Genomic DNA, 14059 nt, shown 5'->3' with positions numbered 1-14059 from the left:
CCTGTACGCCCCAATCACCTAACCAAGATCCCCAGTTCATTCACCTAACAAATATATTGACCTGTACGCCCCAATCACCTAACCAAGATCCCCAGTTCATTCACCTAACAAATATATTGTTACGCCCCAATTAACCAAGATCCCCAGTTCATTCACCTAACAAATATATTGACCTGTACGCCCCAATCACCTAACCAAGATCCCCAGTTCATTCACCTAACAAATATATTGACCTGTACGCCCCAATCACCTAACCAAGATCCCCAGTTCATTCACCTAACAAATATATTGACCTGTACGCCCCAATCACCTAACCAAGATCCCCAGTTCATTCACCTAACAAATATATTGACCTGTACGCCCCAATCACCTAACCAAGATCCCCAGTTCATTCCTCTAACAAATATATTGACATGTACGCCCTTTTAAGAAATATATTCACATGTATGGCCTTAATTCTTCCACATATACAGTATGTAAGCCCTGACATGTGGTGAGGCTAAGCTGTTGCTTCACCGAGCAGCAGTTTCACACATTAGTTTAACATTTAGGTGATTGATTGATTGGAGTTGAGTGGTAGTGTGTTTTAAACTCCTGAGACAGTGAACTCACTGATAACCAACACACTGTTAACCAACACAATGATAACCAACACACTGTTAACCAACACACTGTTAACCAACACAATGATAACCAACACACTGTTAACCAACACAATGATAACCAACACAATGATAACCAACACACTGTCATCTATAGGTCTGTTCATCAACACACTGTCATCTATAGGTCTGTTTATCAACACACGGTCATCTATAGGTCTGTTTATCAACACAATGTCATCTATAGGTCTGTTCATCAATACACTGTCATCTACAGGTCTGTTCATCAACACACTGTCATCTATAGGTCTGTTCATCAACACACTGTCATCTATAGGTCTGTTCATCAACACACTGTCATCTACAGGTCTGTTCATCAACACACTGTCATCTATAGGTCTGTTCATCAACACACTGTCATCTATAGGTCTGTTCATCAACACACTGACATCTATAGGTCTGTTCATCAACACACTGTCATCTACAGGTCTGTTCATCAACACACTGTCATCTACAAGTCTGTTCATCAACACACTGTCATCTATAGGTCTGTTCATCAACACACTGTCATCTATAGGTCTGTTCATCAACACACTGTCATCTATAGGTCTGTTCATCAACACACTGTCATCTACAGGTCTGTTCATCAACACACTGTCATCTATAGGTCTGTTCATCAACACACTGTCATCTACAAGTCTGTTCATCAACACACTGTCATCTATAGGTCTGTTCATCAACACACTGTCATCTATAGGTCTGTTCATCAACACACTGTCATCTACAGGTCTGTTCATCAACACACTGTCATCTATAGGTCTGTTCATCAACACACTGTAATCTATAGGTCTGTTCATCAACACACTGTCATCTATAGGTCTGTTCATCAACACACTGTCATCTACAGGTCTGTTCATCAACACACTGTCATCTATAGGTCTGTTCATCAACACACTGTCATCTACAGGTCTGTTCATCAACACACTGTCATCTATAGGTCTGTTCATCAACACACTGTCATCTATAGGTCTGTTCATCAACACACTGTCATCTACAAGTCTGTTCATCAACACACTGTCATCTATAGGTCTGTTCATCAACACACTGTCATCTATAGGTCTGTTCATCAACACACTGTCATCTACAGGTCTGTTCATCAACACACTGTCATCTATAGGTCTGTTCATCAACACACTGTCATCTACAGGTCTGTTCATCAACACACTGTCATCTATAGGTCTGTTCATCAACACACTGTCATCTACAGGTCTGTTCATCAACACACTGTCATCTATAGGTCTGTTCATCAACACACTGGAGATACTGTTTGGCCTCTGTGTCTGTTTGTATCTATGGTCCAACATGGTAAGCTCTGAGAAAGGCAGCATAGATGCACGATAAGGCAGATCCGTACAAAACACACACACACACACACACACACACACACAAAACACACACACACACACACACACACACACACACACACACACACACACACACACACACACACACACACATGATGACACTGGATCATTTAAAGGGCTTCACTTATATAGAGGGTTATAGGGGTTATATAGAGACACAGAGAGAAACACTAAGAAGAAAATAGGAATGGCTCTTAGTGGCTCTTGTTGTGAAGGTTGTAATGGTGGTTGTGGTGTCTGTGTGTATGTCTGTGTGTGTGCGCACTCCGGGGATAGAAGATTTTAGCTAACGAGAATGGCACTGACCAGTGATCATTGACTGTCAAACTGTCCCCATTTCCAAAAGAGGGAAGTTCCACTCACAAGGCAGACACAAGGCAGATACAGTTTCCCTCAATGACCACTGGGCATCGCAGGGCCACCGATGGGCTCCATATATAATAACAAATATAATATCTGGCAAACTAGAGACTTACATGATGCCTAAGACATGAAAAATACATCCAATACTGGCTGAGATAAAGGGTGTAACACACAAGGTGTAGGCTACATACAGTATACATAAGCAGTCATATGAGTGACATAGCAGCTCATCAGGGTGTGTGTGGGCTGATGGGAGGGATTCTGATGATCTTAAAACAACATAAACCAACAGATTCCAGAACTGTCCTCCGTACTACACAGCTTTCTGTTAACTAGGAAAGGTGCTCTTTACCTATGTATTATTACACAGGTATTGACCTATTAGGTGTCTGTGAGCCTGTGTGTGAAACAGAAACTCAGAAGAATATGAACGGAGACCTCGTTATGAAAATGATCATTTCCAGAGTCAACACGACTCTCTGCTTTCCTCACAGGAGTTCAGTCACATTTAGCATCTACAGGAATCGTCTGAATCGACTAGTCTGAATCGACTCCTTTGAAATGACTCATCTGAATCGTCCCTCCTGCGGTTCACTCCATCTGTTTTGCTCAGCCTTAGAGATTGACAGCTGTCAGTCAAATGTCAAACTGTCTCAGAGTCCCGCCTTCTCCGCTTGAGGACGTAAAAAGGGAATAGTGTCCTTAGGTTTCTATTAGCCTAGAGATACTGCTTTCTCCACTCCCATTGGTCGGTATGGTTACAGGCCCCTCCCCCCGTCCCCCTCATCCAGGCAACCGTTGAGGCAATGGGTGTCATCGCAGTGGCTGTCGTCCCCAAGTGCACCCTGGGATTGCAGCAATTCATACTCTTCATCCAGGAAGTCGAGGCTATTGTTGCTAGGCAACCCACGGACGCTGAACTTGTGGGAGACTTTGGTCCACTGTACTCGATTGGTCGCTACACGCTCATACAGCTCGGTTGCCCCTGGTAACAGCTCTGACAGCAGCCTATGAGAGGACAGGGGTGTGGGACACAATATTAGGTGGTGCTGTGGGCCGTGTTGTGATTGGGTCAGTAGTGATAAACGCTGTGTTGTGATTGGGTCAGTAGTGATAAACTCTGTGTTGTGATTGGTTCTTACTTGTAGATGGGCATGGCGATGTGTTCCATGAAGCTGATCTGTAGCTCTGGGATGTAGGCCTTCTCTCTGTCCATCATCTCACTGGGACGATTCCCCATCGCCTTCTCCTGCACACACAAGCAAGTTAAACGTGTCAGATACACACTCACCCCCCCAACACACACACACAAATACGGTACAGGAATAAAGTGCAGCACACATACCAGATCCCCCTGGGAGAAGAACTCTTTATAGATCAGCTCCTGAATACAGAGGAGAGAAAAATTGGTTTAGGGTCAAAGGTCAACTAGGGTCTGGGGTTAGGGTTAGGGTTGAGGATTTAGGTTAGATTTGAGGTTAGGGTTGAGGATTTAGGTTAGGGTTGAGGTTAGGGTTGAGGTTAAGGTTGAGGTTAGGGTTGAGGATTTAGGTTAGGGTTGAGGCTAGGGTTAGGTGTAGGATATGAACATGAACCTATAGGGTTAGTGTCTGGGTTTTGGTTAGGGTTGTGGTTGAGGTTAGGGTTAGGGTTGAACCTGCATATGGACATGAAGCTAGGGTAAGGGTTGTGGTTGAGGGTTAGGGTTGAACCTGCATATGGACATGAAGCTAGGGTAAGGGTTGTGGTTGAGGGTTAGGGTTGTGGTTGAGTGTTGTGGTTGAGGGTTAGGGTTGAACCTGCATATGGACATGAAGCTAGGGTAAGGGTTGTGGTTGAGGGTTAGGGTTGTGGGTTAGGGTTGTGGTTGAGGGTTAGGGTTGAACCTGCATATGGACATGAAGCTAGGGTAAGGGTTGTGGTTGAGGGTTAGGGTTGTGGGTCAGGGTTGTGGTTGAGGGTCAGGGTTGTGGTTGAGGGTCAGGGTTGTGGTTGAGGGTCAGGGTTGTGGTTGAGGTTGTGGTTAGGAGTAGACGTTAGGGTTCCTCACAGCAATCTTGCGGGTGGTCTTCCAGCCCTTGGTCTGGTCCGACAGGTCGCATGAGGTCATCAGCAAGCACAGCAGCAGAGAACGGTGGGTCTGATTCCTGGGATTGTAGCCAGCTAGGACACACACACACACACAGACATTCACACACAGACATTCACACAGAAAGGGAAAGAAAATGGAAGACTATCATACTCACACACATACACCTCCCGTGGGGCGAGATTGTCAGCCTAGGTAGACTCAAACCTTCTATTGCCTAAGGCTGACAATTGTTTCCCTCGGTTTAGGTGCAAAAAAAGTACAACGCACGCACGCACGCACGCACGCACACACACGCACACACACACACACACACACACACACACACACACAGCCTTACCGTCAGCCATCCTTTGCAGGTCGGGGAAGATGCGGAGGTGGTGAGCCAGGTCAGTGGCCAGGATAATATCCCTCATCAAGTCCAACATCCTCTGGTAGTCCTGACAACCACACACACACACAGCCTATAATAGTCCTGGGTTTGCTCACTGTGAAGCGGTTACTGTGAATTTGACCGTATCTGACAGGCAGCTCGACGGCAAGTAAAATACTGTAATATACACTGGGGCAAAAAAGTATTTAGTCAGCCACCAATTGTGCAAGTTCTCCCACTTAAAAAAGATGAGAGAGGCCTGTAATTTTCATCATAGGTACACTTCAACTATGACAGACAAAATTAGAAAAAAAATCCAGAAAATCACATTGTAGGATTTTGAATGAATTTATTTGCAAATTATGGTGGAAAATAAGTATTTGGTCAATAACAAAAGTTTATCTCAATACTTTGTTTTATACCCTTTGTTGGCAATGACAGAGGTCAAACATTTTCTGTAAGTCGTGTCGTGGAAATTTCCTGTATTTACCATATCATGAGAGTAAACCACACACAAGTCAGAGTTAGTTATCACAAAGTCCATCTTTAATTATAAGAGCTCCATCACAACCCTGTGACTCTCAGATCAATTCAGTGTCTATAAATTAATTCTCTGAGAGTCCCTTACACATTGCAACTGAGATCCTTTATAGCAAAGACACACATAGCCAGACAGCATCGGCATAATTTATCGTTCAGCTTTGTCTCTTAAACTATGTCTTTTCTCAAACTCAGAACCTAAACAAATCCTCCATATCAACAGGCATATATCAAATCCATCCTATCTTGACAAGATCACAGAGACACATTGACTGGCACACAGACATTGTGGAGCCAAGAGATACACGCTTGACCTCTCCCCGGCCCAAGTAACTTAGTCTTGACATAGAACAGATAACTGCAACCCCGGCCACAGTATAAACATTCTGATGAGAAGTAACTTACAAACATATGATGAATATAAAACATCTTACCTATGTTACCAACTAATTCTGATTATTCCCCAACAACCCTTTGTTGGCAATGACAGAGGTCAAACGTTTTCTGTAAGTCTTCACAAGGTTTTCACACACTGTTGCTGGTATTTTGGCCCATTCCTCCATGCAGATCTCCTCTAGAGCAGTGATGTTTTGGGGCTGTTGCTGGACAACACGGACTTTCAACTCCCTCCAAAGATTTTCTATGGGGTTGAGATCTGGAGACTGGCTAGGCCACTACAGGACCTTGAAATGCTTCTTACGAATCCACTCCTTCGTTGCCCGGGCGGTGTGTTTGGGATCATTGTCATGCTGAAAGACCCAGCCAGGTTTCATCTTCAATGCCCTTGCTGATGGAAGGAGGTTTTCACTCAAAATCTCACGATACATGGCCCCATTCATTCTTTCCTTTACACGCATCAGTCGTCCTGGTCCCTTTGCAGAAAAACAGCCCCAAAGCATGATGTTTCCACCCCCATGCTTCACAGTAGGTATGGTGTTCTTTGGATGCAACTCAGCATTCTTTGTCCTCCAAACACAACGAGTTGAGTTTTTACCAAAAAAGTATATTTTGCTTTCATTTGACCATATGACATTAGATCCCCCCCCCGTGTGGTTCTGTGATTTTTGCTCACCGTTCTTGTGATCATTTTGACCCCACGGTGTGAGATCTTGCGTGGAGCCCCAGATCGAGGGAGATCATCAGTGGTCTTGTATGTCTTCCATTTCCTAATAATTGCTCCCACAGTTGATTTCTTCAAACCAAGCTGCTTACCTATTGCAGATTCAGTCTTCCCAGCCTGGTGCAGGTCTACAATTTTGTTTCTGGTGTCCTTTGACAGCTCTTTGGTCTTGGCCATAGTGGAGTTTGGAGCGTGACTGTTTGAGGTTGTGGACAGGTGTCTTTTATACTGATAACAAGTTCAAACAGGTGCCATTAATACAGGTAACGAGTGGAGGACAGAGGAGCGTCTTAAAGAAGAAGTTACAGGTCTGTGAGAGCCAGAAATCTTGCTTGTTTGTAGGTGACCAAATATTTATTTTCCACCATAATTTGCAAATAAATTCATAAAAAATCCTACAATGTGATTTTCTAGATTGTTTCCCCTCATTTTGTCTGTCATAGTTGAAGTGTACCAATGATGAAAATCACAGGCCTCTCTCATCTTTTTAAGTGGGAGAACTTGCACAATTGGTGGCTGACTAAATACTTTTTTGCCCCACTGTAAATATGGTATGAAAAGAAGGTACTCTGTAATGAAGTAAATGCCACCACAATCAGAATGAATGGATAGATTAAGGAAATTCATTGAGGGGAAAGGTTTGTATTTCACAGCATTTTTCTGTAATTACAAGGGATTGGTGCAAGCAGACTTGCTACTAGGTAACGTGTTTCCACATTACAATACATTATTGAATATCTGGTGTTTTAAGTCACTTGCACTTCTAGAGGCCTTAACAAAGGATTCCAAACTGGCAGCGACTACCAGGCAAAATGACATAGCAAAATGCTCAACCATTTAAGGTTTACGACAAGCTGCCACTCCAATGTCTCCGATATATTTAAATTGATGGGACACTACAACCACATAAAAGTTAAATTGGTACAGCATTCTGACCATGAAATAAATATTAAATCCTCTTACAAGGCACGCAACAAAATATGTTAATGAGCCAGAAACAACAATGTCATGCGCCCACTAGTGGTCAAAAGGTTTTTGGCGCTCCAAAGATACCGTAGTGTATTCTGTGGGGTGGAATTACAGAACCATTCGAAATATAGCAATTATTTTCCCACCCACAACATTTTCCCACAAAGCACCATCATTTACAGTATGCTACAGTAAAATGTTTCAGAGTATTTTACTGGTGATAACACCCATAATTACCATATACATTAGTTATGTTACAGTGCTGTTAACACACACACACAGAAACACAACTTATAACAGTCCTGGGTGTCCTGTTAACACAACACACACACCCTATTACAGTCCTGGGTGTCCTGTTAACACAACACAACACACACACACACACCCTATTACAGTCCTGGGTGTCCTGTTACACACACACACACACACACACACACACACACACACACACACACACACACACACACACACACACACACACACACACACACACACACACACACACACACACACACACACACACACACACCCTATTACAGTCCTGGGTGTCCTGTTAACACAACACACACACACACACACACACAGACACACACAACCTATAACAGTCCTGGGTGTCCTGTTAACACAACACACACACACACACACACAGACACACAGACACACACAACCTATAACAGTCCTGGGTGTCCTGTTAACACAACACAACAGCAGTGCGGGATCCCAGGCTGGAGAGAAACGGACCTTTCTGGAGAACTTGTCGAAGATGTTGCAGCCGTGGGTGTTCAGAATGGCTATGGCTTGGGCAAAGTGGTGTCGCTGTGGAAACAAACACAGGTTATTATGGGATAGGAGGTTAAAGGATGGCCACTAGGTGTCACTATAGTCCCAGAGATAAATGTGTGTGTTTTTACCTCCATCACAGAGCCCTCTGAGCTGTAGAGGGCAGCCAGGACAGATTGCTGTAGAGGAGGAAGACAGAACACGTTGTTCCATAGATAGACCTGCTCTCTATGCTGCTGTAATTACTGAAGTGTACTACCCTTGTTTTTCCTTGACTTTTCCTACTGTGTGTTCGACAGGTGTTACTGGTGCTATACCTGTATGTGTGTTGAGCGAGGTTGTGTGTGTGAGGGCTGTCTTCCAGGCTGTGCCTACATGTACAGTGAATTCAGAAAGTATTCAGACCCTTTGACTTTTTACACATTTGATACGTTACAGACTTTTTATAAAATGGTTTAAATCTCCCCCCCATCAATCTACACATAATACCCCATAATGACAAAGCAAAAACTGTTTTTTAGACATTTTTGCAAATGTATTAAAAATGGATTAAAAAGGTGACTACCTCATGAAGCTGGTTGAGAGAATGCCAAGAGTGCAAAGCTGTCATCAAGGCAAAGGGTGTTTACTTTGAAGAATCTCAAATATATTTTGATTTGTTTAACACTTTGTTGGTTACTACATGACTCCATATGTGTTACTTCATAGTTTTGATGTCTTCACTATAATTCTACAATGTAGAAAATAGTAAAAATAAAGAAAAACCCTTGAATGAGTAGGTGTGTCCAAACTTTTGACTAGTACTGTAAGTATTCAGACCGTTTACCCAGTACTTTGTTGAAACACCTTTGGCAGCGATCATAGCATCGAGTCTTCTTGGGTATGACGCTACAAGCTTGGCACACCTGTATTTTCATGTGTTTGTCCCATTCTTCTCTGTAGATCCTCTCAAGCTCTGTCAGGTTGGATGTGTAGTGTCACTGCACAGCTATTTTCAGGTCTCTCCAGAGATGTTTGATCTGGTTCAAGTCTGAATTCTGGCTAGGCCACTCAAGGACATTCAGAGACTTGTCCCGAAGCCACTCCTGCATTGTCTTGGCTGTGTGCTTAGGGTCGTTGTCCTGTTGGAAGGTGAACCTTCGCCACAGTGTGAGGACCTGAGCGCCCTGGAACAGGTTTTCACCAACGATCTCTCTCTCTCTACTTTGCGCCATTCATCTTTTCCTCTATCCTGACTAGTCTCCCAGTCCTTGCCGCTGAAAAACATCCCCACATCATGATGCTGCCACCAACATGCTTCACCATAGGGATGGTACCAGGTTTCCTCCAGACATGACGCTTGGTATTCAATCTTGGAATCATGAGACCAGAGAATCTTGTTTCTCATGGTCTGAGAGTCCTTTAGGTGCCTTTTGGCAAACTCCAAGCAGGCTGTCATGTGCCTTTTACTGAGGAGTGGCTTCTGTCTGGCCAGTCTACCATAAAGGCCTGATTGGTGGAGTGCTGCAGAGATTGTTGTCCTTCTGGAAGCTTCTCCCATCTCCACAAAGGTTCTCTGGAGCTCTGTCAGAGTGACCATTGGGTTCTTGGTCACATCCCTGACCAAGGCCCTTCTCCCCCGATTGCTCAGTTTGGCTGGGCGGCCAGCTCTAGGAAGAGTCTTGGTGGTTCCAAATTTCTTCCATTTAAGAATGATGGAGGCCAACGTGTTCTTGGGGACCTTCAATGCCACAGACATTTTTTGGTACCCTTCCCCATTTCTGTGCCTCGACACAATCCTGTCCCTTTGACCTCATGGCTTGGTGTTTGCTCTGACATGCACTGTCAACTGTGGGACCTTATATAGACAGGTGTTTGCCTTTCCAAATAATGTCCAATCAATTGAATTTACCAAAGGTGGACTCCAATCAAGTTGAAGAAACATCTAAAGAATGATCAATGGAAACAGGATGCACCTGAGCTCAATTTCGAGTATCATAGAAAAGGGTCTGAATATTACGCAAATAAGGTATTTCTGTTTTTTATTTTGAATACATTTGCTAAAATGTCTAATAACATAACAAAATGTGAAAAAAGTCAAGGGGTCTGAATACTTTCCGAATGCACTGTACATGTGCATTTGAGTGTGTGTGTGTGTGTGTGTGTGTGTGTGTGTGGTGTCTTACTGAGGCCACTTGAAAGGAGTTGTTAGTCCCACGGTGGTCCAGGTCATGGCACATACAGGAGACAAAGAGAGCAAAGATCTCTATATTCCTACAGACAGAGAGGGAGGGGTATGAGGTTAGACTGTAGGGTAATAGGGTTTAGTATGTAGATTATAGGAAAAAGGGTGCCAGGGTTTCTACTAGCTCCAGGTAGTTGGCCAGGCCCAGATTCCTGTAGAGGTGTAGGGTTAATGTATAGGGTATATGGTACAGTATGTAGGGTTAGGATATAGTATTTAGGGTATAGGGTAGATGGTGTAGTATCTAAGGTTAGTGTATGGGGTATATGGTACAGTATGTAGGGTTAGTGTATAGGGTAGATGGAATAGTATGTAGTGTATAGGGTATAGGGTAGATGTTATAGAATCTAGGGTTAGTGTATTGGGTAGATGGTAAAGTATGTAGGGTTAGGGTATAATATGTAGGGTGAGGGTATAGGGCAGATGGTGTATTATGTAGGGTGAGGGTATAGGGTAGATGGTGTAGTATTTAGGGTATACGCTATATGGTGTAGTATGTCTACTTACTCCAGGTAGTTGGCCAGGCCCAGGTTCTTGTAGAGGAGATAACAGAAGTGAGAGACCGAGAAGGCATGTGTCCAGTTGTGATAGGGAGGATCTCTGTAACCCTTCTTTACCATCAGACAGAACCTGAAACCATGACAACCACACAATCAATCACCATAACAACCACTTCATCACCATAGCTACCTCTTCAGACACACAGACAGTGAGTGGACTGGAGAGAAAGAGAGAGAGTGAAAGGTACCTGGCCAGAGTGTGCAGGTCAATCTTATAGGCGTTGATGAAGCCCATGTCCTCAAACATACTCAGGATGCCCTGGACACACAGGAGGGGAAGAGATCAGACACAGTTCAGCAGGAACTGTGTTCATCTGGCTGGATACTCCCCAAATCAGTTTTACTCTTATTGGTCAAAACTGTGCTTTTCTGAGGAAGATTGTTGGATGTGCACATAGAGATGGAAAGAGGTCTTATCTTTGTGTCTACACCATTATAGGATCTGTGACAGAATGGGTGCGCCTTTGAGGCTACCTCCATTTTAAAGTAGTCAACTTTCTTCTTTTATATTTGAAAGAAGTGTAAAGCTCATATTGGTGATTTACTACCACCTGCAGATATCAAATCCTGAACCAAATCATGTCATTAATTTGTTGTTGCCACTAGATGGCGGTAGTAAAGCCATTTACAAACTATAGCACCCAATCAGAAGAAAAATGCAATGCCCTGTTTATTGGCTGATTACTCCCAACACATAGGAATCACCTACTTTAAAATGGTGGAAGCCCTCAATGGCAATGTCCATGCTAAAACAGGTTATTTCCAAGTTGAGTCCTCTATCGATCTAGTATCCTTGCACATTGTAAATACAGTACTGGAACTGACCATGTAAATAATACGCTTACTTACTTTATCTAGATCTTCTTATTTTTATTTTTATATCTCGTATGTTTTTGTTCTACCTTGTTATTTGTTTGTATCACATTGTTATTGATTACTGCATTGTGGGGGTTGCAAGAAAAGGCATTTCACTGTACTTGTGCCTGTGACATTTAAAACTGAAATTGAAACTATACATCTCCATGGATGTGCACGTAAACACACACACACGCTTCCTCTGTATTACCATGGGTGTGTTGTCGTCAGGTAGTGAACGGGGTGTGTAGGTGAACTCAGCGAATAAGGGATGAATCTCTTCCACTGGCTCCAGCCCAGTTACCAACAGCTGGGCCACCTCCTCTGCTGACACCTACACACACACGCACACACACACGCACACACACACACACACACACACACACACACACACACACACACACACACACACACACACAATCACATTACTGCTGCACTGGATGTGTGTGTGTGTGCTGTGTGGGTTAGTATGTGTGTTTCACCTTCATGTGGTACATCATCATCTCGTTGGCCAGGTGGGATCTGAACTGAGCCTCATGGACCTTCTTATACAGAAGAGACTGAACACACAGGAGAGACCAGTCAGTCAACCACAACCACATCATTACACAGGAGAGACCAGTCAGTCAACCACATTATTATACAGGAGAGACCAGTTAGTCAACCACATTATTACACAGGAGAGACCACTCAGTCAACCACATTATTACACAGGAGAGACCACTCAGTCAACTACATTATTATACAGGAGAGACCACTCAGTCAACCACATCATTACACAGGAGAGACCACTCAGTCAACCACATTATTACACAGGAGAGACCACTCAGTCAACTACATTATTATACAGGAGAGACCACTCAGTCAACCACATCATTACACAGGAGAGACCAGTTAGTCAACCACAACCACATCATTACACAGGAGAGACCAGTCAGTCAACCACAACCACATCAGTACACAGGAGAGACCTCTCAGCCAACCACATCATTACACAGGAGAGACCAGTTAGTCAACCACAACCACATCATTACACAGGGGAGACCAGTTAGTCAACCACATCATTACACAGGAGAGACCACTCAGCCAACCACATCATTACACAGGAGAGACCAGTTAGTCAACCACAACCACATCATTACACAGGAGAGACCACTCAGCCAACCACATCATTACACAGGGGAGACCAGTTAGTCAACCACAACCACATTATTATACAGGAGGGACCAGTCAGTCAACCACATCATTACACAGGAGACACCAGTCAGTCAACCACATTATTATACAGGAGGGACTAGTCAGTCAACCACATTATTACACAGGAGAGACCGGTCAGTCAACCACAACCACATCATTACACAAGAGAGACCACTCAGTCAACCACATCATTACACAGGAGAGACCAGTCAGTCAACCACATTATTACACAGGAGAGACCAGTTAGTCAACCACAACCACATCATTGCACAGGAGAGACCAGTCAGTCAACCACAACCACATCATTACACAGGAGAGACCAGTTAGTCAACCACATTATTATACAGGAGAGACCAGTCAGTCAACCACATCATTACACAGGAGAGACCAGTCAGTCAACCACATCATTGCACAGGAGAGACCAGTTAGTCAACCACAACCACATCATTACACAGGAGAGACCAGTTAGTCAACCACAACCACATCATTACACAGGAGAGACCAGTCAGTCAACCACATCATTACACAGGAGAGACCAGTCAGTCAACCACATTATTATACAGGAGAGACCAGTTAGTCAACCACATCATTATACAGGAGAGACCAGACAGTCAACCACATTATTATACAGGAGAGACCAGTTAGTCAACCACATCATTATACAGGAGAGACCAGTTAGTCAACCACATCATTACACAGGAGAGACCAGACAGTCAACCACATTATTATACAGGAGAGACCAGTCAGTCAACCACATTATTATACAGGAGAGACCAGACAGTCAACCACATTATTATACAGGAGAGACCAGTCAGTCAACCACATTATTATACAGGAGAGACCAGTTAGTCAACCACATCATTACACAGGAGAGACCAGTCAGTCAACCACATCATTGCACAGGAGAGACCAGTTAGTCAACCACAACCACATCATTACACAGGAGAGACCAGTTAGTCAACC

General features: G+C 43.7%; 1 protein-coding gene across 1 annotated transcript in view; it reads right to left on the bottom strand.

Moving 5' to 3' along the window:
• The window catches only part of LOC112237648 (cGMP-dependent 3',5'-cyclic phosphodiesterase-like), a 92440-nt gene continuing 78381 nt past the window's right edge, over nucleotides 1-14059 (bottom strand). The window contains exons 7-19 of the mRNA XM_042294968.1: nucleotides 12382-12459; nucleotides 12111-12233; nucleotides 11233-11303; nucleotides 10992-11114; nucleotides 10426-10513; nucleotides 8392-8439; nucleotides 8222-8296; nucleotides 4819-4918; nucleotides 4440-4552; nucleotides 3735-3773; nucleotides 3532-3638; nucleotides 157-3397; nucleotides 1-104 (exon numbers count right to left, since the gene is read on the bottom strand). Coding sequence (XP_042150902.1) covers nucleotides 3148-3397; nucleotides 3532-3638; nucleotides 3735-3773; nucleotides 4440-4552; nucleotides 4819-4918; nucleotides 8222-8296; nucleotides 8392-8439; nucleotides 10426-10513; nucleotides 10992-11114; nucleotides 11233-11303; nucleotides 12111-12233; nucleotides 12382-12459 — 1215 coding nt within the window. The 3' untranslated portion in view covers nucleotides 1-104; nucleotides 157-3147. The remainder of the gene's footprint in view (nucleotides 105-156; nucleotides 3398-3531; nucleotides 3639-3734; nucleotides 3774-4439; nucleotides 4553-4818; nucleotides 4919-8221; nucleotides 8297-8391; nucleotides 8440-10425; nucleotides 10514-10991; nucleotides 11115-11232; nucleotides 11304-12110; nucleotides 12234-12381; nucleotides 12460-14059) is intronic.

The sequence above is a fragment of the Oncorhynchus tshawytscha genome, linkage group LG13 (assembly GCF_018296145.1).
Source record: "Oncorhynchus tshawytscha isolate Ot180627B linkage group LG13, Otsh_v2.0, whole genome shotgun sequence".
In the NCBI taxonomy this organism is placed as follows: Eukaryota; Metazoa; Chordata; class Actinopteri; order Salmoniformes; family Salmonidae; genus Oncorhynchus; species Oncorhynchus tshawytscha.
Note: the sequence above shows the minus strand (reverse complement) of the source record. Positions and strands in the feature narration are given on the sequence as shown.